Source organism: Hypanus sabinus, chromosome 3 (genome assembly GCF_030144855.1).
Source record: "Hypanus sabinus isolate sHypSab1 chromosome 3, sHypSab1.hap1, whole genome shotgun sequence".
Taxonomy (NCBI): domain Eukaryota; kingdom Metazoa; phylum Chordata; class Chondrichthyes; order Myliobatiformes; family Dasyatidae; genus Hypanus; species Hypanus sabinus.
The window spans coordinates 68,116,834-68,144,138 of record NC_082708.1 but is presented as its reverse complement, the minus strand read 5'-3'; the positions used below and the strand labels follow the sequence as shown (position 1 = coordinate 68,144,138).

Below are 27,305 nucleotides of genomic sequence, written 5' to 3'. Positions count from 1 at the left end.
ATGGTAGGTTACTGCTTTCACCACAATCACAAATCTTTAGCTCTCCAAGTTTGAATGGATATTACTGTATCTTTACTACACAATTTTTTTACAGTGAAAACATCAGAATCAGAACACAAATTTCAGATATTTTAATACACCCAAAACAGATCTTGGACAACAATTGCCAACATATGCCATTTAAACAGGGATGTGAACAAAAGCTCCATGAGTAAATGTTCAAATTAGAAACAAACTTAAAACAATACAAGGCAAGGAAAAGTTGTGGAATTCTCATTCACTATGAAGAAAACCCTTCAACCCTTCAAGTGTCTGCAACAAGCTCTTTGATGGGTCTTCATGAAAGATCCCTACTGTAATATTATAGTTTTCAAATAATCTTCTTTTCTACTAAGTTTTGGCAAGCAAAGGGCACTTGAACCAGTTGAATAATCATCTTAAGCATTGCTTTGTTTCATCTGTAATCTATTTAATGAACACAGAATGACTATCAGTATAGTTTGAAAATGAACAAAATTATTTTTTCTCATCTGGTAACTACCATTTACTTACTGTTGAGTATTCCTTGCATATATTCAATAACATAACCAGTGTACTTGAAGTATAAACATACACCTTAAGCAAAACCATGGCCTTGAACATCTTTTTAAATTACAATGATAATAGAGGTGAGGGCTTTTTGTAATCTGCAGAAAACAAAATTGTTCTCCCTAAAAAGAAGGGAGATTGAACATGTGTTAACAACTGAGGCATTTACATTAGAATGAATGTAGAGAAATTGTTTTGTCAACAAAGAACATTAGTATTTAAAAGACACAGGTTTCACCATGGATGTACAGAAACATCCCTTCGCTTTCATCCCTACAATAGACCACCAGATGAAAGCAAAGGAGTGATAAGAGCTCACAGCGAATTACAAGTATAAATTTAGATTTCAAAAGTGGAATTAGTTTTCTGCCTAAAAAGTGAACTTTTGCTGGGTTTTAGTGAGTAATTAAGTGAAAACTAATTATATAGCTCTTCTAAAAAGGTGACAAAAGGCACAATGGGCAAAATGACTACCTTCAGTGCAGGATTTTATGGCTTCCCAGAAATCTAACTTAAATTACAAGATAAAAGCAAAATACTGCAGTTACTGGAAAACTTAAATAATGCTTAGCTGATCAAGCAGCAACTTAAGAGAAACAAGGTTAAGTTTGAGATCAATGACAGACACTAGTTTTTCTTCCAAAGATGCTACTTAGCCCTCCAAGCATTCCCAACATTTTATTACATTAAAAATAGATACCCTTTTGGATCAATTTTACTTTGCAGCTATATTACAATTTCAAATGAACTCAGTTCAATAATGTCATTTTCATATAAGTTAACAGCAAGAACCTGGAAATACATACATAAAACAGAAATGGGTACACAGCTGTGCTACAGAATTCCATTCTATTTAGTAGAAACAAGTCATCTCAATTGGATAATATATTGCCACAATGTGATCAGAGGCAGAGGATTTGTTCTAGGCAAATTGCTGACACAAGTCACATACTTAAAATAATAAACAAAAAGGCATGGGGGAAGTCAGCAGGCTGCATTTTGTGAGAAATATTTATGTTCCTTTGGAAGCCAGACAGATAGTGCTACCTATAAGTCAATAGAAAAAGTAACTACATGTTAAGAACTGCAAGAGGAAAAATGAAAAGAGGGGATAAGACTTGAGTAAAGAACAAATCTGACCACTTTATGTAGCGATAAATATTTAACTTAATAGAAGACAATCATAGTAAATGACTAGCACTAAGGAATCAAAATAGCATTCAGCACAGAAAAGATAACTTACTAAAAAATGTAATAGAAATAACGTATACAGATTAAGTGATAGTTTTTTCAAACTGACACTCTCATTAATATATTGCATATATGCAAGTACTTCTATGTATCAGAACCAAATTTATTTTCAAGTTTTCATTTTAAAAAACTCCTAACTTCAAAGTGAAACCCATTAGCAGATTGATCGCAAACCCATAGTGCACCCTACAAGTGTTGATGAATATTGAAGTATGAAAATAACATGCAAACCAGATATACATATTATGACAAATTTCATGTATTTGTATACATTTTCTTATTATTATAACAATATTGTGGCCATTTAAAGCTGTAATTTTGAAAGGGAATAGTTAAGATGCAACATTCATAAAAATGTATAAATTTATCAATTTCCTTTGGCTTATTGACTTCTTAAATTCCACTGCAGAAGCAGTTATGAAGTTGACCATGTGATTTTCCAAAACATGAAGCTAAATGTTTAATAATATAAATTAACCATTCAATAACTTTATCCTGAAAGTCACACAATTTAGGTTTTCAATGTGCACAAATAGACATATCATAAATAATAAATAACAAAAGTTTTCCACAGATGACAATTATCAAACAGTAATGTTTGAAAAATCTGCAATATTATTCTGAATACAACTCCCAAAGAAAGAATATGATGCAGTGAGTTTATATTTGTCTCTTCAGACTTCATGACTGTCTTTGGATTTCCAGCATATCCAGTAACTTCCATTTGTTACAGCATTTAGAGAAACCCCTTAAAGCATACTATTAGCTTTATATAATAGACTGACATTGCAGTTGACCTTTCACCTAAACATTTGGGCTGTTTCCAAAGTCCACTGTAATGTTGGTATACAAAGGAAGTTCTTCTCTATTAAGTAAACTATAGTCGATAGAATTCATTCCATCAGATCGCCATGACTTTGATACCTTCACTACCATGTCAAATCTGTAAAATAATCAAATTGTGTTGAATAGTCGGCTAGAATTGCAAATTTAAAAAGTCAAATTTTATCAAACCATGATCAATGCCAGTAATTGCCTGCCTCTCTAATCTTGTTCTTATTAAATCAAAATACAGAGGGCTTACAAAGCTAATCCTAGCATCCCAGCTTTTAGCAGCACAGATTAAAGGGCATCAAGGTCTCCAACAGATTACTTAAGGAGCCCTTGTAGTTCCTTAGTTTGTGAGCAACAAAGTTTCATTCTAAAAATGTTAACAGTTACAGTTAATGTTTCTTCCCCTTTGCCTTCAGATTTCTTAATAGTCCTTGAACACCATCTCACTATGCCTTTTTTGCACTACTTATTTAATTTTGCTATAGTAACTTAGAGTAATTGTTATTCTTGCATTGTACTGCTGCCACAAAACAAATTTCACAATTAAGTCAGTGACAACAAATTTGATTCTGAACTCATTAGCCCTTTTTGAAGAACAAGGGGCTGAGAACATTTTATTTCACAATCTAATTTTAAGATTTGCTTCTTATTTTATTGGTAAAAGCAAAAAAAAGACCAGAAAACAAAATGTTTGCTAGAGTCAGAGGCGTAGCATTTTGGCTATGACTCTGGCCCAAATGCCCATCCAAGCTAGTCCCATAACCTAAATATTTCCAATCCATGTACCTGTCCAATGGCCTTTTGGAGGTTATTGTACCCGCCTCAACCATTTGCTTTGGCAGCTCATTTCATACACTGACCATTTACCATTTGATAAATTCCCCTTCAAGTTCTTGATTGCCAACTTTGGGGGAGGGGGCAGGGAAAACCAAGCGCATTCATCCTGTCTATGAAACACTTGATTTTATACATTCAGTAGCCATTTTATTAGGTTCACCTGCTTGTTAATGTAAAATATCTAATCAGTTAATCATGCGGCAGCAACTCAATGCATATAAGCATGCAGGCATGGTCATGACGCAGAGATTCAGTTGATATTGAGTCAAATTATCAGAATGAGGAAGAAATGTAATCTAAGCAACTTTGACCATGGAATGATTGTTAGTGTCGGACAATGTGGTTTGAGAAACTAAGAAATCTGTCCACTATCTTCCTATAATTCAGCCCCCACTCCCCCCCCCACCAAAGTCCTGGCAACAACCTTTTAAAACTTCACTATGTTCTTTCCAGTTTACAGCAGGAGTACAAAATCTGGACACAATATTCCAAAGGTAGCCTCACCAGCATATTGTACCACGATCTCTAAGTTCTATACCAAGTCCCCTGACTGATGGGAGGTCAGTGCGCCAAAAGCAACCCTCACTCCATGTTCAGAAATCATGCACTTATACTTCAAGATCCCTTTGTTCTACAACACTCGTCCAGACCTTACCATTCACTATGAGTCTTACTTTGATTTGATTTTGCAAAGTATAACATCTCACACCTATCAGAATTAAACTCCATTTGCCATTCAACACCCATTTACCCATTAGGAGGGATCTTGGGGAGAAAGTAGCTGTACCAGAATTACTTTTCATCTTCCTTTCCTATCAGGAAACAATTCTGTACTGACTTAAGTAACAAGTGCTCAAAGAAAGAAACAAATTTTCACTGCAAGTATGAAAGGAAATGGAAATCTAAGGTCAAAACCATCAATAACCACCTATTAATTAATTAATTGACAAAAATACAAATGGGTGCAAAACCAATTATACACCATCCCTGTCATAGTAAAGTTAAATTTGGAAGTCAAGTATAGAAAATACTTTTAAAAGTAATCAAAATATTGTCATTAAATTTGTAGTTTGTTTCAAATACCCATGTAGCTTATTTTACAAAATTAGTGAAACTGTATTCCTTAGTAAGTACTGCAAAAGAATGAAAATACATTTTATATCACTGTTTTGAAATCTAAACTGGGCCAAAATTCCTACCACCACTGCCTGTAAGGAGTTTGTAGTTCTCCCTGTTCATGTGTGGGTTTCTTCCAGGTGCTCCAGCTTCCTCCCACAATCCAAAGATGGATCAGTTGATAGGTTAGTCGGTCATTGTAAGTTGTCCCATGATTAGGCTAGGATTAAATGGTGGATTGTAGGCAGTGTGGCTCAAAGGGCTGGAAGGGCCTGTTCTGCACTGTGTATCAGTGAAATGAACTCAGGTAGCTGAAATGAAACTTCACCTCATCCTGCACCTAGGAACTACTGAAGTGAAAGCTGACTTGCAGATTAAAACCACTTTTGAAAGTACCTTTTCTCATTTTTTTCATTACCCACATCCATACTGTGTGTTATCATTTTGTAATGTCCAAGTGAGAGGGGTGTTCGAATTATCTTCATTCCTGCAAAGTAAATCCTAAATAAAAAAAAAACAAAATTATGATTTATTTACAAGTTGTTCCAATGTGAACCTTTGCACAATCACCCAACTAGATGCTTGATTATCACAAGGCTGATAGCTAATACTTTTCATAAATAACTTGCTTTAAGCATACATCATGGAGTTCAAATCAATAATCCAATTAATCATATATTTAGTCTAACACACAGTTATCGATTTAGCCAATAATCATGGAAACAAATACTAATAAAGTTTATTAATACAAGAACAGTTCATAGATAATGAACAATGGCTGTATTTAATTGATCTGCCAGTAATAATGGGCTACATTTCAATCACCCAGTATTGTTTTGAAACGAATTTAGTTGAACGATTAAGCATTTTAAATAGAAACCTGTCGCTTACTAACTATAGTAGTTTATAGCATTACTTCTAAACAACAGTAAACCAAGCCATTTTTATAAATACAGTACTCTAAACTTCGATGCAAGTCTTACCTAGCAGAGATATCATCATCTTCTCCACCCCAACCCCAGTATGTGTTTGGGAAGCCATTAATTCGCATGTACTGATCAGGAGTCAAGGCTGAAACACCACCAAAATACATCCTATAAGGTAGCCTATAAAGATAATGGAAAAAATGCAGATGTCCCATTCAGTTTCATGCAATGAGATATCAAATTGCAGATAAAAACTGAAAATATTCTACTAGTGATATGGGGTAAGCTATATGGATATTCCTTAAAGACATGCAAAAAAAAATGCTGCACACTCATGTATACCGAATTAACAAAAATAACTTTACCTTATCATACAACTGAGTTTAATGTAAATTGGAGGCAACTTGAAATTTACACACTGCGGGGATAGGCAAGACTATATTGATCTATTAACCATGAAGAGAGCAAATCACTTCAATTCAGCGCTTCCTAATATGAACATCACCCAGCCCCAGCTGTGACGAGAGAAACAACATTTCTGCCATAAGCACTATTTCATTCAAACAAGTTTAACACATATGAACAGCACAGGAAATGAATCAGGCAAAGTTAATATTCCACAAGAGCTCCTTATTGAACCTTATATTCCCTTATTCATCTGCTTTTCAAACTTTGCCATAAATGGACCAATGTTTTTCTTGTTCATGGACATGGGTGTGCTGACTAGGACAGCACTTCCTACCTATCCCTAATTCACTTGAAGCAAACACTAGCTAGTTTAGAGTTAAGAATTAGATTTTAGAGTTAAGAATCAAGTGGTGTTCGGAATTTGGAGTCATATACAAATAAGACTGGTCAAAAATGAAATTTGTTCATCATTAGTGAAGCAGATGGTGAATGAACTGAGTGTTTTTGTGTCAGTCTTCATTTGGAAGTCACCAGAAACATGCCAGAAAAATGAGTGTCAGGGGTCAGGATGTAAGTCACTATTATTCAGAAGATGCTTGAGAACCTGAATGGTCTGAAGATAGGCAAGTCACCTGAACCAGATGCTCTACACCCTAGAGTTCTGAAAGAGGTAGCTGAAGAGATTGTGGAAGCATTACTAGTGATTTTTCAAGAATAGGTACTGAAATAGTTCTGGATGACTGGAAAACTGCAAATTTATTTCACTCTAAGGAAGGGAGGCAAAAGATAAGCTATAGACCAGTTAGCCTGACTTCAGCAGTTGGCAAGATATTGGAGTCGATCATTAAGGATCATTTTGGAGTCCTCAGAGGCACATGATAAAATTGGCTGAAATCAACATGGTTTCCTTAAGGGGAAACCTTGCCTACATATGTGGTTGAATTCTTTAAAGAAATAACAGGCAGCATAGACAAAGGAAAGTCAGTGGATTTTTAAGACCTTGACAAGGCACTGCACATGAGGCTGTGAAACAAGAGCCCATGAGAACCTGAATGGTAAGATACTAGCACAGATAGTAGCAGGAGTTATGAAGGGTATCCGCCCGAAACGTCGTCACTACCTCCTCCCATAGATGCTGTCTGGCCTGCTGAGTTCTGCCAGCATTTTATGTTTTATTAGGATTAAAGGGGGTCTTTTTTGGTTTTCTGGCTGTCACTAATGGTGTTCCACAGGGAGTCGGTGCCAGTTTCAATATTTTTCACATTATATGTTAACGACCTGGATAATGGAATTGAATGCTTTGTGGTCAGGAGTGCAGATGATAAAATGTGAAGGGGAAAGTAGTGTCGGTTGGAATACAGTGTAGGAAGGTATGGTCATGCAGTTTAGTAGAAGGAAAAAAGGCAAAGATTATTTTCTAAATGAGGACCAAATTCAGAATCAGGTTTAATATCACTGGCATATGTCATGAAATTAGTTTTTATGTGGCAATATATAATAAAATGAAATTTTACATATTTAAAAAATAAATTAAATTAGTATAAAAAGAAAAAAGTAATGATGTAATGTTCATGGGTTCAAAAAGTGATGGACGAGGGGGAGCTGATCCTGAATCAGTGAATGTGTGCTTTCAGGCTCCTGTACAAAAGTGTAAGAGACTTGGGAGTCATAGTGCAGAATTCCTTAAAAGTTAACTTCCAGATTGAGTTGGTAGTAAGGAAAGCAAATGTGATGTTAGCATTCATTTCCAGAAGACTAGAATATAAAAGTAGGGACATAATGCTGAGCCTTTATAAGGCACCTCCTTATAAGGCACATATTAGGAATGTTGTGATCAGTTTCAGGCCCCATTTCTAAGAAAGGATGGGTTGGCATTGCACAGGGATCAGAGGTTGCTTATGAGAATGATCACAGGAACAAAAGGGTTAACACACAAGAGCGTATGATTGCTCTGGACCTGTACTCACCAGAATTTAGAAGAATGAGGGGATCTCATTGAAAGCTACAATACATTGTAAGGCCTAAATAAAGTGAACTTGAAAAGAGTTTCAAGTTCAGAGTTTCGGGAGAGTGCCAGTGAATACAGCCTCGGAATAGAACAATGTCCCTTTAGAACAGAGATGAGGAATTTCTAAATCCAGAGGGTGGTGGATCAATGGAAATCACTGTCACAGTCAGCTGTGGAAGCCAAGTTGATTGGTATATTTAGAACAGAGGTTGATAAGATCTTCATTAAAAGGACATCAAAGGTTACAGGGAGAAGGCAGGAGAACTGGGTTGAGAGGAAAAAATAAGTCAGCCATGTTCACATGGCCCACAGACTTAATGGGCCAAAATTAATAGGTCTTTCCTTCCAGCATTATTTTTTTCATTTTCGCTAATGGATGCGATCAGGTGTATTTTAAAACATAGAATAGTACAGCACATTACAGGCCCTTCAGCCCACAATGTTGTGCCGACCCTCAAACCCTGCCTTCCATATAACCCCCCACCTTAAATTCCTCCATTAAACTTCAGTAGTGTATCTGCCTCCACCACTGACAGTGCATTCCACGCACCAACCACTGAGTGAAAAACCTTCCTCTAATATCCCCCTTGAACTTTCCACCCCTTACCTTAAAACCATGTCCTCTTGTACTGAGCAGTGGTGCCCTGGGGAAGAGGCACTGGCTGTCCACTCTGTCTATTTCTCTTAATATCTTGTACACCTCTATCATGTCTCCTCTCATCCTCCTTCTCTCCAAAAAGGCCCTAGCTCCCTTAATCTCTGATCATAATCCATACTCTAAACCAGGCAGCATCCTGGTAAATCTCCTCTGTACCCATTCCAATGCTTCCATATCCTTCCTATACTGAGGCGACCAGAACTGGACACAGTACTCCAAGTGTGGCCTAACTAGAGTTTTATAGAGCTGCATCATTACATCACGTCTCTTAAACTCTACCCCTCGACTTATGAAAGTTAACACCCTATAAGCTTTCTTAACCACCCTAGCTATCTGTGAGGTAACTTTCAGGGATCTGTGGACATGTACCTCCCCCCCCACCCCCAGATCCCTCTGCTCCTCCACACTACCAAGTATCCTGCCATTTACTTTGTACTCTGCTTTGGAGTTTGTCCTTCCAAAGTGTACCACCTCACACTTCTCCAGGTTGAACTCCATCTGCCACTTCTCAGCCCAATTCTGCATCCTATCAATGTCTCTCTGCAATCTTCTACAATCGTCTACACTATCTACAACACCACCAACCTTTGTATTGTCTGCAAACTTGCCAACCCACCCTTATACCCCCACATCCAGGTTGTTAATAAAAAATCAGAAAAAGTAGAGGTATCAGAACAGATCCTTGTGGGACACCACTAGTCACAACCTTCCAATCCGAATGTACTCCCTCCACCACAACACTCTGCCTTCTGCAGGCAAGCCAATTTTGAATCCACCTGGCCAAACTTCCCTGGATCCCATGCCTTCTGACTTTCTGAATAAGCCTACCATGTGGAACCTTGTCAAATGCCTTACTAAAATCCATGTAGATCACGTCCACTGCACTACCCTCAACTATATGCCTGGTCACCTCCTCAAAGAACTCTATCAGGCTTGTTAGACACAATCTTCCCTTCACAAAGTCATGCTGACTGTCCCTGATCAGACCATGATTCTTCGAATGCCGATAGACCCTATCTCTAAGAATCTTTTCCAACAGCTTTCCCACCACAGACGTAAGGCTCACTGGTCTATAATTACCTGGACTATCCCTACTACCATTTTTGAACAAAGGGACAACATTTGACTCCCTCCAATCCTCTGGTACCATTCCTGTGGACAACAAGGACATAAAGATCCTAGCCAGAGGTTCAGCAATCTCTTCCCTTGCCTCGTGGAGCAGCCTGGGGAATATTCCGTCAGGCCCCGAGGGCTTATCCGTCCTAATGTATTTTAACAACTCCAACACCTCCCCTCCTTTAATATCAACATGCTCCAGAACATCAACCTCAGATTGTCTTCACCGTCATCAAGTTCCCTCTCATTGAATACCGGAGAAGTATTCATTGAGGACCTCGCTCACTTCCACAGCCTCCAGGCACATCTTCCACCTTTATCTCTGATCGGTCCTACCTTCACTCCTGTCATCCTTTTGTTCTTCACATAATTGAAGAATGTCTGGGGGTTTTCCTTTACCCTACTCGCCAAAGCCTTCTCATGCCCCCCTTCTTGCTCTTCTCAGCCCCTTCTTAAGCTCCTTTCTTGCTATCCTATATTCCTCAATAGACCCATCTGATCCTTGCTTCCTAAACCTCACGTATGCTGCCTTCTTCCACCTGACTAGATTTTCCACTTAATTTGTCACCCATGGTTCCTTCACTCTACCATTCTTTATCTTCCTCCTCGGGACAAATATATCCCTAACATCCTGCAAGAGATCCCTAAACAGCGACCACAGGTCTGTAGTACATTTCCCTGCAAAAACATCATCCCAATTCACACCCACAAGTTCTAGCCTTATAGCCTCATAATTTACCCTTCCCCAATTAAAAATTTTCCTGTCCTCTCTGATTCTATCCTTTTCCATGATAATGCTAAAGGCCAGGGAGCGGTGATCACTGTCCCCCAGATGCTCACCCACTGACAGATCTGTGACCTGACCCAGTTCGTTACCTAATACTAGATCTAGTATGGCATTCCCCCTAGTCGGTCGGTCAACATACTGTGAAAGGAATCCATCCTGGACACACTTAACAAACTCTGCCCCATCTAAACCCTTGGAATTAATCAAGTGCCAAGCAATATTAGGGAAGTTAGTCACCCATGGTAACAACCCTGTTATTTTTGCACCTTTCCAAAATCTGCCTCCCAATCTGCTCCTTGGTATCTCTGCTGCTACCAGGGGGCCTATAGAATACCCCAATAGAGTAACTGCTCCGTTCCTGTTCCTGATTTCCACCCATACGGACTCAAAAGAGGATCCTGCTACATTATCCACCCTTTCTGCAGCTGCAATAGTATCCCTGATTAGTAATGCCACCCCTCCTCCCCCCTCTCTATCCCCTTTAAAGCACTGAAATCCAGGAATATTGAGAATCCATTCCTGCCCTGGTGCCAGCCAAGTCTCTGTAATGGCTACTACATCATAAATCCATGTATGTATCCAAGCTCTCAGTTCATCACCTTTATTCCTGATGCTTCTTGCATTGAAGTACACACACTTTAGCCCTTCTACCTTACTACCTTTACACCCTTTATTGTGCTTCTCTTTCCTCAAAGCCTCTCTGTATGTTAGATCTGGCTTTACTCCATGCACTTCTTTCACTGTTCTATCGCTCTGGGTCCCATCCCCCTTGCAAATTAGTTTAAACCCTCCTGAACCATGCTAGCTGGTTAGTTTTCTTCTCATGTGGAAACAACTACATCTACAGTATCCAAGTCTTACATCTTAAAAATCATTAGCCCTCACATCATCTCATGTCTAAATAGGCCTAATGATTCAAGTTAAAGATTCAATTTTTTTTCTGATGGTTTTAATTTTTAAGCATTAGTATTGTTTTGTACCATTTCCATTGATCTCCAAATCCTTTGTATAATAGTGCTCAGTGTGATTTATGTTCCATGTTTAATTTGACTACCATTTTTCATTCACAATCCCTTTGCAAATGATCACCAGTGCTCATGTGTTAGAATACGTGTTAGAATTGGTTTAACTGTGCAGTTTCTCTTGCTTTTCTACTCAATATAGCATCTAGTATGGAGTAAGAATCTCAATTCAGCTTTTAAATTTAAACATTTCCCCACTATGAAAATTTGGCAATTACAAACTAATTGACATATATAAAATTTAATATTACCATCCTTCAGTGCAAAGCTTCAAATCTCAAGCCTTCAACCTTAACATAAATATAAGTTGTACACGAGATTAGTAATATGAACACCATTGAATAGATGAGTCAGGAATGCATCAAAAAAAATAGAAAGAGCAACTGCAACCAAACTTCAACACAACTCTTGTTAACTGAAATATATCTGGATACATGTGAGTAAACTAGCACTTATTAATGAAGATCAAATTAATGTGTACTATTTGGAAGTGAATACATCTTCAGATTTAATATGCCTTTAACTATTGCAGTACAAGTTTCTCAAGGTCTGGCAAAGTTACCAAAGGGGGGGGGGGGGGGATGCTTCAGAAATTCACAATTGTCCTTAAACCAGATCAATTAGTCTCAAAAAGACTTGGCTCTCAAACTTAGTAGCTCACTTCCTTTAGGAATAATTAGTTGGGATTCCTTCAGTAAAGAACTTGAGCCTGACAGCAGCAAAACAGGAAAAATCATGAAATGGAATGGCTGCTGACATGGTTGCTACCCATTAATTATTCTTACATTATGTAGTTTCAACATCTAAGATGGTGGACTAAAGTGTGAGAAACATTACAATGCATTTTCACCACTATTTTGGTGTCCACCTATCTCAAGGATCTGAAAAAATAAAAAAAAACAAAATATGCATGCTCACATCTGCACTTCATAGAGAATATGTTCCAAAAATGCAGCAAAATAGGGGAAAAATGCTTGATACAAGGATTATCCAACCTAACAGGTTCAGCCTTGACAGTGGCCATCACCTCAGTAATCCATTCCAATAATGGCAGACAATCTCCTGCAAAAGACACACATCGCTCTGTCTAGCTGAAAGTGATATTTACCCTACAAAAGCACTTATCAGATAAAATGCTGGGCAAGTAAGCTGCAGTGAGTGCAAGCTTGAGATGTGGAAATCAGGTCTGCAGTAATGCAGACTCTAAACATCTGTAATTTTAGTATGACTCATTTGACATAACTTTGACAGAAATATACTTATTCTGAATATTACCGGTAAAAGTGCAGTCACTAAATACAACATTTGGAAATGACTAACTTTATTGCTGTGGCTTTCTGCTCCCATTTCCTTCTGAGCTCATTCGTAAGCAACTCTAAACATCACCCCCCCCCCCCCCCCCGCCACATACCTCACAATATAGGACAATTCATCTGGTTTGCACCATCTCCACCAATCCTTTAATGCAGTATCGAAAAACTCAATCATTCATCACCAATTATTAAGACTCTTACAACCAGCTTTTTGGGACATGGCGATCACTTGCAAGGTCAACTTTTATTGCCTATCTCCAACTGTTTTTTTGCTATTGGAATATGCACATTTAGGAATGCAAATTTTTTCCTAACTTGCACAACAGCTTGCTGCCCTTGCACTTCAGCAGAAGTTGTGGATCTGGAAGTTCCAAATAACTTTCTGTAGTAACAGCTTGTAGCTTTGCTTGCAACCAGGCATTTGCCTTTTAAGAGGTTTGATTAGTCTTAAGCTACATACACACTAGACGTTTTTAAAAAATATCTCTGTCCACATTGAATGGAGATTTTGGCAAATCTCCTCCTACTGCGCATGCGCAGGACACATCTACTGAAAACAAGCGACATGTTTGGTGTCGAATCTCACTGTGAAAATGTGTGTTCGTGCAGTTACAGACTAGAAAAACTTAAATGACGGGCAGCTGTTGGCTTTCGCACAAGAAGACTTAAAAGTAAAAAAAAACAAATATTGGAGTGTATGGAGGCAACTGACAGGGAGTTCACGGACAGTATGAACCGGCTGATGACGAACATTGAAAAACTGACTAACTGTTGCATTAATAAAGCACCTTGTTAAATGTGTAAAACATGTCTGCATCAGTATTATCTTGTATTTCTATACAATGTTACATTAGGCTGTTACACATCTATTGTCAGAAGTACTTGCATAAATAGGTAAACCACCTTCATATGAGCAAGGACAAAAAACAGGACAAAGTGAGTATACTTATTCACTCAGTAAGTTATGGATCAAAGTATTTGGTGAGTAAATTTCTAACTCTTCTGGCTTCAGTCTCGTTGCTGTCTGTTCTGAAATTGTTAAGTTTGTGTGGGGGGTTGCTTTCAGAAAAACAATGAAATGGCGCGCTGCCATCTGACAGCGTTTTCAGATTTCTCCGGTTACCCCGTCCACACTGATCTGCCCAAGCGGCATTTTCAAAATTACACAGCCTGGACAGCGTTTCTGAAAAGCTCTGGTTTCGGGGGACGAAAACGCCATTTTAGTGTGGACAGAGGGCAAAAATGAAGAGAAAAAGCTTCGGTTACAGTTTTATCTGGTGTAGTGTGGACGTAGCCTTAACTAACCGCTCAACATTGGCAATCTACTGATGCATGCAATCAGAAAGCAGTTGGCACTCTGGATCCTCAAAACATTAAGAGAACATTGAGAGTTCATTACAATCAACAGATAAAAGTTTATTGAACATTTCAATCCCTTTATCCTGTCTCTATGGAATTTAGCTACTTTCCATTTTTCACTCATGGTCCTTCAAAAGTCAACACATTTTCAAAACAAAAAAAAAATCCTGGTGAAAAACTTAAGATGCATATTTTTATTAAAAATCGCAAGCAAGTCAAGATGAGGGTAATCAACTTTCTCTTTTCACCTATGTTGCCTGAACGGCTATGATGCACAGATTTTTTTGGTCTTTAAATATCTGATACCATAAAAGACCCTTCACTTTTTGACAATACCACAGCCAGAGAGAATGCCTTTGGTAACTTTGATAAGTGCCATTCTGCTTGTGTAACAAAGGTGGAAAATGCTTTTGAGGAATTCAAACAAGATCAAGGACATGAATTGGGGAGACTACACTTTGATAGGAAAACAAATGCTGAAGATGGCAGTATTTTCTTTAAAAACAGTGAACATTTTTAAAAGTATATATGCAAGAACACCACTGACATCAGTAAATATGGGGCTCAGCAAGGAAAAGGTGGTCATCAGGAGAAAAGCAAGAGAATGACCAGAGGCAGAAAATGATCTCTCCAAGGTTATCATGTACATACATCAGGGGAAATAAGATTCAACCTATATAAAAAAAAGTTCAAAATTGACAAGGAGCAAAATTGGGCTCAGGACTCAGGAAGTAGAAAATTAACCAAGACAGTAGAAAAGAAATCCATGAGCTCTTCACATTTGTTAAAGGTGAACATGGAGAAATGAGAAACATTTAAGCAAGCTGCAGTAGAAAATCCAGTTTATTTTTGCCCCTCTGAATAACCCTTCAGTAGTGAGCAGCTTGGCAGACACTAGTGCTTTATGGTCTAGCCAAATATGGTATTGAATGATTAGACCATTTGTTCAAAAATTGCCTTCATGTCTGGGTCCACTAAACTTCAAGAAATGATAGTTTGGGTCATACATAGTATGCGAAACAGTTAGGACAAAAGTGAAGACTCATTTAATAGAGACCAAATCAATAAAGGTAGCAAACAGTTGAACATTAGTAACTCTGGAGCGATCATATTGAATGAGAGGTCAATAGCCATAAATGATTTAAGGTAAAATAGCAGGGGGGAAAAAAAAACTATAAAAAAGTAGAAATGCTAAATTGATCCTTCGAACTGAAGTGTGGAGTTAATAATTATTAATGAAATGATAAAGAACTGGAATTAAAATTAATGATAGTGTCAACTATGCAGGTGATTTTTAAATGTGTACTAAGCTTTATAAATGTTGACAGGAAGAACCAGGTCTTTAGATTAAAGACAAGTATAAATGACAATAACAAAAACAAAATACATGCACAGAAAAATAAAGTATAACTGAACCCAAAAATTGTCTGTGGACACAAAAAACAACATACAATTTCCCAAAGACCCTCAGCTTCCAACTGTGCTGCACTACATTACTAAAAAACTTAAAAGCAGTCTCCAAAGATGAATTTTGCTAGTATAGTATTTTAAGTTGATACCTTAAAAAAAAAGCTGAAATTATTTAGTGATGAGTTCTACTAACAGTGTAACATAATTCCAAAGCCAAACCTAAGTAACTTTTTAACAACTAAGCTTGACTACACATACAAAGTGGTTAGCCACAGATTAAATTTCAGTTTCTTCCCTGAAGTGAGACGATTTTCCAGTGCAATGTTTTAATCAGTTTATGTTGGTGAACAAATGGTTCGGAATCTTTCAAATGAGATAGTTCATTGGGGACACCAAGGCCAAATTAGATATTACTAGAGCAAAAAACCAAATTGCAATCCAGTAATTCTAAAAAAAGACAGAAGGAATAGCATTTACTGTGCGTTCTTTGGAACCAAGAAATAAAAAGCCCAAATTATGATTAATAATTAATGACACATCACACTACTTTCAATGGTGGAAAGAAAGTTATAATGAAATGCAGCATCTGCCATGACAGTGCATTACATTAGTAGCAGTCAGTCTAGTAAGTAGTTGAATTTTCTGCAATAACAGTTAATAAATATATAAGAATGAGAAAATAATTATTTGTTCCTGTAATTTTCAATACCTGTACTTGAATTTATTCATAGCACTGGATACATGCTTGGGGTATCTTTTATTACAAACGTACAAATTGTGATCATTCTCAGGAATTAGGTCAACATCATGTAGAAACAGACAGTCCCAGTCTTCATCCTTTAGTGCTTCTCTCACTCCAACATTAAGCAGTTTTGCTCTGTTAAATGTACGATTTCCGGTCTGAAGAGAAAATAATTTGCATTCAAACAAAATATTTGAACAAGTGTAACCAGTCTTGCATTAAGTGATATGCTGGAAAATAAAGTCATTGGTATAAACAATATCAAAACACTTGGTCAACTTTCAAACTGTCATTATAGTCTTAACCGTACCAAAAATAACATTGTAATGCAACAAGTCACATTAAAATCAGAATCCCAGTGTAAATTTTCCAGTTAATTGCCTTCTAGTTTTATCAGAAACTAGAAACATTTGACTGGACAGTTTTTAAACTTAAAAAAAAAGTGAAACCATAGATAAAATAGCCTCATTCTGCTGCTGCAAGGTGCCACAATTTATGGAGCAGGATTGAACCTATCATTCAAAGTACAACATATGCACATGTACACCATATACAACCTTGAAATTTGACTTCCTACACCCATAAAATCAAATAAACCCAATAGAACCAAATAAAAAGACTGTCAAACTCCCACTGCGCAAAAAAACAACAAATTGTGCAAAAAAAAACAAAACAAATACCACTCAGAACTAAAGTTCATGAAAGTGAGTCCACAGCAATGGAGCCAGTCCAGCAGCCCATTTGTTGTAGTCCGCAACTTCAGTTCAACGCAGAGCTGAGTAAACCTCATGGAGCAGTGAACAAAACACTAACATGTTTCTCACCTCCAGCCCAGACACCCTGACCTTTTCAATCTAGCCCAGCACTTAAATTGCCTAAACATGGGCTCATCGTTATAGGGATAGTGATTGGCAATAAGGATAATTACACAAGTCTAGGAACAATGGATTGTATCAAACCCTTCTGCAACTTGTATCAATCTGAATTTAATCTCTTGACCAAGTTTGGCATTTAGTGTTTAATACCACTAACACAAATCCAAAACTCAATTCTTAAAGTTTCAATTGATCAACTTCAGTGATGTTTGAAGAGAGTTGCAGACTTCACTATTTAATTTCAAGCATTCCTGACATATTTTTTTATATCAAGTATGCCTCTTTTAAGGCATTGAATAAAGAGTCAGAGGTCATTTACCCCTATCATTTACCCCCAGAGGATCTTGGAAAAGACACATATCCATTCCCCTGCCCACTCCTGCCAGCCCTTCTGTAAGCACTTTCTTCAAAAGAAAGGGCAAATTGAAATTTATTTACATTGTCTCCACAACATCTAAGCAGTACATTACAAAATCACATCATTGCCTTCCTGTGTTTATCTAAAATCCTGGGGCAACAAGTCTTATTATTCATCACAAAAAAGTTATTTATCAAAATCCTCCCATTATTTACTATATTACATCTCTTAACATTTTCTGTTCCAGGGTGCTGCTAGAATAAACAGTTTTTGCTAGATTCCATCAACTTCTTTGTCATCTGAAACAGAATATAGAACAGTACAGCACAGCACTGTTCATACCCTTCAATCTGACCTGTTAACAAACCTACTCCACCATCAATTTAATCTCTCCTTCCTACACATCTCATAACCCTCCATTTTTCATACATCCATGAGCCCAAGAGTCCCAATTGTATTGGCCTCTAACACCAGGCCAGGCACATACCACTGTGTAAAATAAAAAACTACTTCTGACATCTTCCAGAAACTCCTAAACTTCCCTCCACTCACCCTAAACAGATGTCTCCTGGTATTGTCTATTACCATCCTGGGAAAACGGTAAATGCTGTCTACTCTATTTATGCTTCTCAATCTTTCATGTCACCTTTATCAAGTCATCTCTCATGTTCTGACTCTCTATAGAGGACAGACATAGCTTGCTACACCTTTCCTCACCAGATAGCTTTCCAAGCAGCATTCTGGTCTCTCTCTGAAGCTTCAATATCCCTCCGTCAAAGAAGCAACCAGAACTGAACACAATACTCTATGTCTGACCTAGAGTTTCATAAAGCTGCAAAACTTCTTCACGACACTTGAACTCAAATCACCCTACTTGTGAGTATTAAAGAAAATCTGCAGATGCTGGAAATCCAAGCTACACACAAAATGCTGGAGGAATTCAGTAGGCCAGGCAGCACCTATGAAAAATAGTACAGGCGATGTTTACTGAAGGGTCTCAGCCCAAAACGTTGACTGTACTCTTTTCCATAGATGCTGCTTGGCCTGCTGAGTTCCTCCAGCATTTTGTGTGTTGCCTAAGGAGAAGAGATGACTTGATAGAGGTGTACGAGATGGGAGGCATAGATCAAGCAAACAGAGACTTTCCCAGGGTGGACAAGGCTAAATACAACTCTAAAGGAATAACTTTTAAGGTGTTGGGAGGAAAGTATACAGGGATGTCACAGATAAGTGTTCTTTATTTTTTTAAACATACAGAGTGGTAGGTGTGTGGGGTGGTGGTAGAGGCAGAAACATTAAGGAAATTTAAGAGACTCTGAAACATGGATGAAAAAAATGAAAGGCAATGTGGGAGGGAAAGGTTATATTGATTGGAGCAAGTCATCGTGAGCCAAATTGTATGGTTCTATGGTCTATGTTCTCCAAATGCTTAAGTATCCTCCTCAACGGTTTAATCAGAACAACAAGACTCACTGGTCTATTATTTCCAGAATTATCCCTATTATCTTTCTTGAATAATGGAACATCCTCCAACCTTCTGCTCCCACTCCTATGCCACAGGGATAATGCAAAGATCTCCTTGAGACTCAAGGCGAATGACTATATAATTTCCTGTAACTAATGGAAATATCTATACACCTACAGAGTGACACTGTATTAGCGATCATACTAATATTCAGTAATAATATTTAGGAATAAATGGTCTTTTTCTGCAACAGCTTACAAGGATACTGGAGATACACCACTTACAGGATGTAGTCAATCTACTTAATTTCATTCCTTAATGTTGAATACATCCTATTAAAATCTAAAGATATCTGGTTTTGGGCAGAGAAGGATTATAGGTAGTTCAACTTTAAAACATGGTCTGTATAAAGTGATTTGGGAACATTGTTGATAAATTTGGGAAAACTTGTGCAGGACAAATTGGTTATAACCTTTTTTTAAAAAAAATCAGGGAACCACTCGATATACTCTGGAAATTAGCAAAGAAAAGGCTGCTTTGAAAAGAACTTTTACAGTACATGTAATCAAACACCATCTCCTCTCAACTCAGGCTGCCAGTTTCACTGCAGAAGACAACTTACAATTGCCAAGTGATCACGATAGTCTATTAAACAATGTAAAATACAGCCTCCAGGAGTTTTGAACTTGTAGTAGCAAAATAAACAGCTATTTAAAACACATTTATTAAACAATTCTGCAGGAAAAGTAACTTTCAGACTTATAATGACAAACTCTTTAGCTGCCAACTCCATTTCTCCCATCGACATAATCTACTTTGAACATTTGAACAATTATCAAAGTACAATGGTTCCAGTTAACTGGGATACCCTGGGCCTCAATTAGCTAGTTTCATGGAAATACTAAAAAGGTATAAAAAACACAAACTACTTTTTTAACTGAGTAACAATATTTAAATTAAATACAGAACAAATTTGAACACTACCAATGTTACTACAGTACTATAAAATTATTTCAGCTCCTAGAACTTATTTACAGAGGAATTCATCTAGTGTACACTGTCATGTATAGGGTACCCAGGGAGGGTAGTATCTCTGTTGAAAGGTCTTGTCTGGTCCTTTCTGGGGCAGCACACTCACCTTTGGTCCTCACTTGACACTCAGCTCTCACCTGTGGCTCCAAGTACCTGGTTGTATGTGACAGTGGCCACACCTGGTACACTGCTTTAACAGGCTGGCTAAACCATGTGAGGATAGCTAGTGGGCTTCATACCCCAGCGAAATATGGACATGCCTGTCCTACCATGTGAAGTTAGCTCCAGTGGACTTGGGTGGATGAGATCAACAGTGAGATCCAATGGCCAAGGCAGCAGTGGAGAGTTAAAGGTATGATAAGGCACAGAAGTCTGATTGTCAACTGCACCACTGCAACCAAGGAATACTGTTTATGATAACTTCTTGTACCATTGGACCCAGACGTTTGAGGTAGAGAGAATGGAACTGCACAGTACAACTTCTTTTCCACTTTAATAACTCTCCCACACAGGTTTCACTGTCATCATTGGATGTGGACAATCAGCATGCTACCTTTTCAATTTGATTGACTGTAAATGAACAAAATTAGTGCACTCAGTGCAGATAATGGACTGCCTTCATACAGTGCTTTTGATGATTGCATTCCTTAAATAATCATTTTCACTGTAACATTCAAGATGATGGTCAATACCTTCAAATTCTTCATAGATCCCAACTTGAAGAAGTGAAATAGTTTCAATTTTCAGTCTGCCATTTCAAGCATCTCCAAGCCTGAATGCTTGAAATCACAGCATTGAAAACAATTCTAAATTGTCTTTTTGCCCAATTCTCCAAACTATCACTGGTTCCCATTCCCCTGCTAATCTATTTTAAGCACTCCTTAATGGCTCCAGCAAACCTTTCCGTACGGATAGCGAGACCCCTCGAGTTCAGGTGTAACTTGTACCTTTTGTACAAGTCACACCTTCCTCAAGAGACCCCAATGATCCATAAATCTGAAACCCTGCACCCTACACCAATTCTTCAGCCACACACCTAGCCAAATCATCTTATTATTACCCTCACTGGCATGTAACATAGACAGCAAAGCAGAAATTACCACCCTTTTCCTGCTTTTCAGTTTCCTGTGCTCTCTTTTCAGAACCTCATTCTTTTCCCTACCTATATAATTGGTACCATTATGTACCATGACTCTGGCTGTTCACCCTTCCCCTATGGACTGAGATGTCCCCGACTCGAGCACCAAGGAGGCAAAATACCATCCATGATCTCTTTCACATCCACAATCTCCTGTCTGTTGTCCTAACTGTCGAATGCTCTGACACCACCACTCTATGCTTCTGGTGCAACTTCCACCCTGTAACATGCATTTACCACCTTCATATTCTCCTATACAAGGACGAAGCAATCGAGATGCAGCTGCAGGCAGGAGGTTTTGGCCCACACTACTGGTTTAGGAGCAGTTGTTGCCCTGCAGCCATTGGGCTGCTGGATTGTCTTCACTTGCCTCAGTGACTCCCCCAGCCTGTGCATTCACTTTCAGGGGCTCTACAGCTCATGTTCTATGTATTATTTGCATGATTTGTTCTTTTTCACATGTTGTATATTTGTTGGTATTCGGATGTGGTTTTTCATGGATTCTATCTTATTCCTTTAACTTACTATGGGTGCCTGCAAGAGGATGAATCTCAAGGTTGTGTATGGTATACATACTTTGATAATCAATTACTTTGAATAATATCCACTTTGGCCCCTACATTTAAATCCTGCATCTTTTGGCCCTTACCAGGCGCCTATTAATCCAAGTGATTTCAATCTCTATAGAAATGATTGTTAATTGATTAAAGTGATCTAGATTATTCTGTCAGTGATATGGTGTAGATGTTCACTACTAAGTCTTTATTACCCTAATACAGAGTGGAATAATTATCATAACATCCTTATAACTTGTCCTAACAACTGCATCATGTGCTTGAAAATCAGTGTAATTGCCTTTCTCAAGATTTCTCAAAGAAATGATGCAATCAACAGAGTGACAAGTATGAAAATTTAATTCACCAGAACAATTGGAAGTTAATGAAGTGGCAAAATAATAAATCCAGCATGTATTTTGACCCTGCAATAAGTTTTAGGTTCAAGTAGTTAAACAAGAAACAAAGCAATGGGAAAAAAAATCATGTTGGCAAATATTGAACAAGCAGTAATTCAATTACATAGGCTAAATCAAATGATTTTACATTGAAGACAAATACCTGAAGTAAAATATTAAATCTCAGGAATTAGTTAAGCATCTTTAAATAACAAAAACTATTAGGAAATTTTTACCAGCTGAAAATGTTCAAACAAAACTATATTTCCTCTCCCACTGTAATTAAGAACTTCCATAAAAATAAGACAGTCTGAACCACAAATAATTTAGTATACAGGTAGTCCCCGAGATACGACCATCCGACTTATGGACAACTCATACTTATGAACCGAGGAAGGAGAAGCCCATCTGCCATTTTAAGTTGGATCGCAACGCCGTCCACCATTTTAAGTCGTTGCCGTTGACACTGTGTTGAGTGTGTAACTTTGTATTTGGCTTAAATTTTTCTTAGCAAGATTCACCCTGACCTCACCACCACCCATTCCAGTTGGCTGGTGGTGCAGTGAGATCAGCGCCGGGCTCGAGAACAGTGGTTCCTGAGTTCGATCTAGTGACAGAACGCTCCTGTGCCAGGTTGATGTCGATCCAGTGACTCCCATACCATCCGTGCTGGGTTAATGTCAAGCTCACAACTCAACCTCGTAAAAAGCACTGCCACCTCCAGTTTAAATTCCCACACAGAATATTGTGGAGGATCAAATACCCAAACCCAGCCAGCCTCCACTTGTCCCATTTAACCTTAGGACCCAGGGAATTCAGTACAGTGGTGCTTAGGATTCGGCGGAGATCGGGACTCACTGCCCGCAGTGTTTCTGTTCCACTGACGGGAAGCGATCGCAATTGAAAATAAAGAGGAAATAAAGCGTTTGGAAAGAGGTGAAACGCCATTGGTCATTGGAAAAGCATTAGGCTACAGTCAGTCAACGATCGGAACAATTTTAAAGGATAAAGTGAGAATAATGGAACATGTGAAAGGACCTGCCCCAATGAAAGCTACAATTATTACTAAGCAACGCAGTGGTTTAATTATTGGAATATATACATTTCATAAGTGTTTGATATGCATAGAAAGGTAAAACATATACTAAGACAAATGTTTGACTAACTGACCCTAAATAATACCGGATGTACTTGTTCCGACTTACGTACAAATCCGAATAAAAGATGGACTCAGGAACGGAACTCGCTCGTAACCCAGGGACTGCCTGTAGACTAATTTGCATTAAAAAGCTGAAGCTTACAAGTAACAAAAGAACATTTCTTTATTAACAAAAATTAATTACCTGATGGATGACATATATTGCATATTGAAGTTGTTGACGCTGCAGGAATGGATGAAGATAATATAGAAGTTGGCGCAAATGTGGCTCCCTGTTTCGATGAGGAACAAGAATTGCTGTCTTATACCAAGCTTTGCAGTATGGAGGAGTATACCGCCCACCAGATTTTACATACGGATTTTTTCTTTCAATTTTTCTCATAATTGGAATTTTCTGAAAGCTGATTGTCAGTGGTCCAACTGTAAATGTTGACAACAGAAATGTATATTCTATATGGTCAAAATCATAAAAACATTCTTAATCATAAAGCAGTTCTGTATATGACATTCCCAAAGAAACAGAAAATCTATGAACTAGACTGCCAAACCTTTCTGAAGAGTTCAGCATAAAGTTCAAACATGCAGATTTGAAAACATAGAATATGTTACTCAGACTAAATGAAGTTTAGGCAGAAATGTTTGCAATCAAACCTTGCTAAAATCCTGCAAAATACATTTTGCTATGATACTGCATAGATTGTCATCAAAAACAAGAACTTCTCGTCCCACTAGCACTATGGCACCAAGGTTCGGTGGCAAAGAATTGTTTACATCCACAAATGCCTGGTGTTTATTCACATATGGTAAAGAACAAGAATTTGTTCTCAATAATTAGAAAAAAATCCAACTGAAGATCAAATCTTACTGTTCTGCACAAATACTATAAATATTAGTCTGCTTGGATTTGGTGTAACAATAGCAATGTCTGAAATACTTGGGACATAAAGTGAACTTTTTTGCCACCAATTACTTCAAGGTATTACATTTATTAGCACGAATAACCTTTTCCATTGTAATACAATAGCTTATTCAGTTTGGTAGGAAGTTATCTCTTGCAATACCCTCAAATATTATTTTAAAAAGCTACACTTGCAACACTCTGCAGTCATTTACTTCATAAAAATTTCTATAACTATTTAGATTTTTCTTATACTGCAGTCATAAGAATTCTTAAATGTTGCACACCAATCTCAAATTTTGATGCAATTAAACCATGTATCTAATGGATTTCCATAGCTTATCCAACACCGTCTTCTATACAGAAAAAAGTCAATTGAACTATGTAAAGTGATGTAAGCTTTTTCAACCAATTGTGGATATTTTATTTAAATAAAATTTTATCAATTGTTTTATTCAAATCCTGCACTAAAATTTTAAAAGGTGACACAAGTCAATGAAACCAACAGAAAAGGTAACGGTTAGAGAAGTATATTGCCTTGGAAACCTGGCTGGGTGTACATTACAGCTATTAACTTGTTCATACCGATTTATGGGAAGTAGGAAGTTGCATTTTTTCTAAGATTGCAACTACAGAATTAAGTACTATAATATTTCAGAATACATTCAGAGAACACACACCAGGAAGTTATCAGTATAAATTTATTCCTTGTTAATATAATTTGGTACAGAAATAGCAATGGGAAAGCAAGAATCTGCAAAACTTAATGACCTGGTAAACTGAAGTGTGGGTGATCTGTCCACAAGGTTAAACTGATTTAAGCCAAGGCATACTGTCAATTAAAATGAGTAGTAAAGTATTTGAAACAGTGTGCATATACTTAACTTGTACCCAGAATATACATACAAACATTCAAAGTGATCTACTGCAACTCTAAGTGTTTATTAAAGAGGGCGATGGTTTTCCCCGCAAAGTTATTTGATAATGATGCGCTTCAGCATGCATTTAAGAATGCTGGAGAGCAGGTTTTTCAGACTGTCATCAGACATGTATAGAAAATTTAGTTCAATCTAGTTTCAAATCAACATGCATTTCCAAACTATCCATTCTACAGCCTCCACTTGATTCACCTTACAAAAGTACTAAACAGAAATTAAGCAGCAAACTGAAAAGGAATTAAAAATACTGTACAGTCAATGGAGAACATTTTTATAATTAAGAGTAGGAAGGAAATTATGAACAAGGAAACAGGATACAAATTGACTGAAGTTGGAAAAAACAAGCAGCTGAGAAGTAGTGAAAGTCAATGTTGTTATAAGCAAAGCTGCTGCTGTTATAGAAATTGAGTTACTATAACAGCAAAACATGCCAAAGCACTCTTAGCACAAGATTTTCTAAATCTTCAAACTTGCTTAGGATACAAGTGCAGCTGAAAAGCCTTGTGACAAAAGTATAAACAGGAGATTCTGCAAATACTGATAATCTGGAGCAACACACACAGAATGCTGGAAGAACTAAGCCAGTCAGGCAGCATTAATGGAAGGGAATAAACAGTCGACGTTTCGGGTTGAGATCCGAGTCCTCATGAAGGATTTCAGCCTGAAACGTCAACTGTTTATTTCCCTCCACAGAAGGACAGTAGTAGAACAAACACATTGGAAAAAGGGACTTGAGCAATGCAGACATTTTTAAGGCAGGCGGCTACTTAACTAGGAGACAATAACATTGCCTGCACAAGGGCAATGTACACGTGGATTAATACGCGAATACTGAAATACTGCATAACTCAAATTAGAGAGAGCGAGTATAAAGTCTCGAGTAAACAAAACACTAATAAAGGTTCAAGTGTGGGAAGTGAGAAGCAGATTACATAACAACGGAAACTTCAACAAGAATAAATTACCGTAAGAACGTTTTAAAGGATTTAGTTAAATTGTGTCCAGAGTACTAAGAGTCAATATTGTTGAGCTGCAGCCAAAGGAAGCGAACAGTCGCCAATAACCACGAAGTAACTCCGCAGAAATATTTTACTAACATTGATCGAAAGGGAAATATTAACCCACATGACACAAAACACAACTTGACTTTATACACTGTTTACATAGACCGACATTTTATCGAAAATCCCTCTCCTGGCTTCAAAGCAATTTCTTAATAGTCCATAGGCACGAGTTCAAATCCCAGATATGAGCTTTAATTAGTTCTGACATAGTAAGCCAAAATAGTAGCAGTCTCCCGTTCAAAACATGGAAACTCTGAAATCGCTAATTCTCTACAAGGGACCAAGATCTACAACTCAAGTTTACCCAAATTATTCCATCATTTTAATCTTCACTTCCCCATTAAATGAACCACACCCTTCCCCCTTACCTTCAAAGTGCAAAAAGAAATTCATATCGCCCCCCTCCCCCCGACCTGATGCCAAGTGCCTGGAAATCAAACAGTTTAACAGGAGCCCGGACTTGCGGCATGAACTTCAACCCCAGCGCTCTGCTGTCAGAAGAGTTGAATAACAGAGCAACCCAAATGCCCTTCATGCACCAAGTGTTCTTACCAAGCAGCGGCGACTGGGCGGGACACTGTACTAAAGTTTCCCGGTCAGGACCTGGGGTGATCAGGCTGAGGTTGGTGTAAACGTCGTGGGTTTTCGTGTAATCCCAGTGGCCGCCGTGGTCATCCTCATACAGCAGACTGGTGAAGGAGTTGGAGAGGCTGCGGCGGTACAGGAAGAGGACGAAAGCCAGTTGCAGCAAAGCAAGGACAAGCAGGCTACAAGGCCGGCTTGGGGAGCACAGGCGGGTCATTGCAGCCCGCGTATACAGCCCATCCGGGCCACCTCTCGGCTTCACAGCGCCCACTCGTCCCCGGCGCCGCCGCCGACTACATTGCTGAGAGCTGTCAAGCCTCTACACTCCCCGGAATGGACGAGCATGGCAGCTTGGTACCGAGACAGGACAGTGACTCCTCAGGAGTTCAAGCGCGGCTGCCGATCTCCTTCCTACTCGGCACCGTGCTGCCTTACAGCGAGTCACCACGCGAATGAACACTGCCCA

General features: G+C 38.1%; 1 protein-coding gene across 2 annotated transcripts; it reads right to left on the bottom strand.

The window, feature by feature from the left end:
* Positions 1-116: 116 nt before the first annotated feature.
* Positions 117-27,305, bottom strand: LOC132391420 (beta-1,4-galactosyltransferase 3-like). Of its 2 annotated transcripts, none has more exons than XM_059964599.1 (6): positions 26,807-27,305; positions 23,539-23,774; positions 16,343-16,533; positions 5,610-5,732; positions 5,023-5,127; positions 117-2,782 (listed from the first exon to the last, which is right to left on the bottom strand). In XM_059964599.1, exons 1-6 carry the CDS (start codon positions 27,054-27,056, stop codon positions 2,644-2,646), a joined length of 1,044 nt encoding a protein of 347 aa, XP_059820582.1. In that variant the 5' UTR covers positions 27,057-27,305; the 3' UTR covers positions 117-2,643. The 2 variants fall into 2 exon arrangements, with proteins under 2 accessions (XP_059820582.1, XP_059820583.1); XM_059964600.1 differs by having other exon boundaries at positions 16,406-16,533.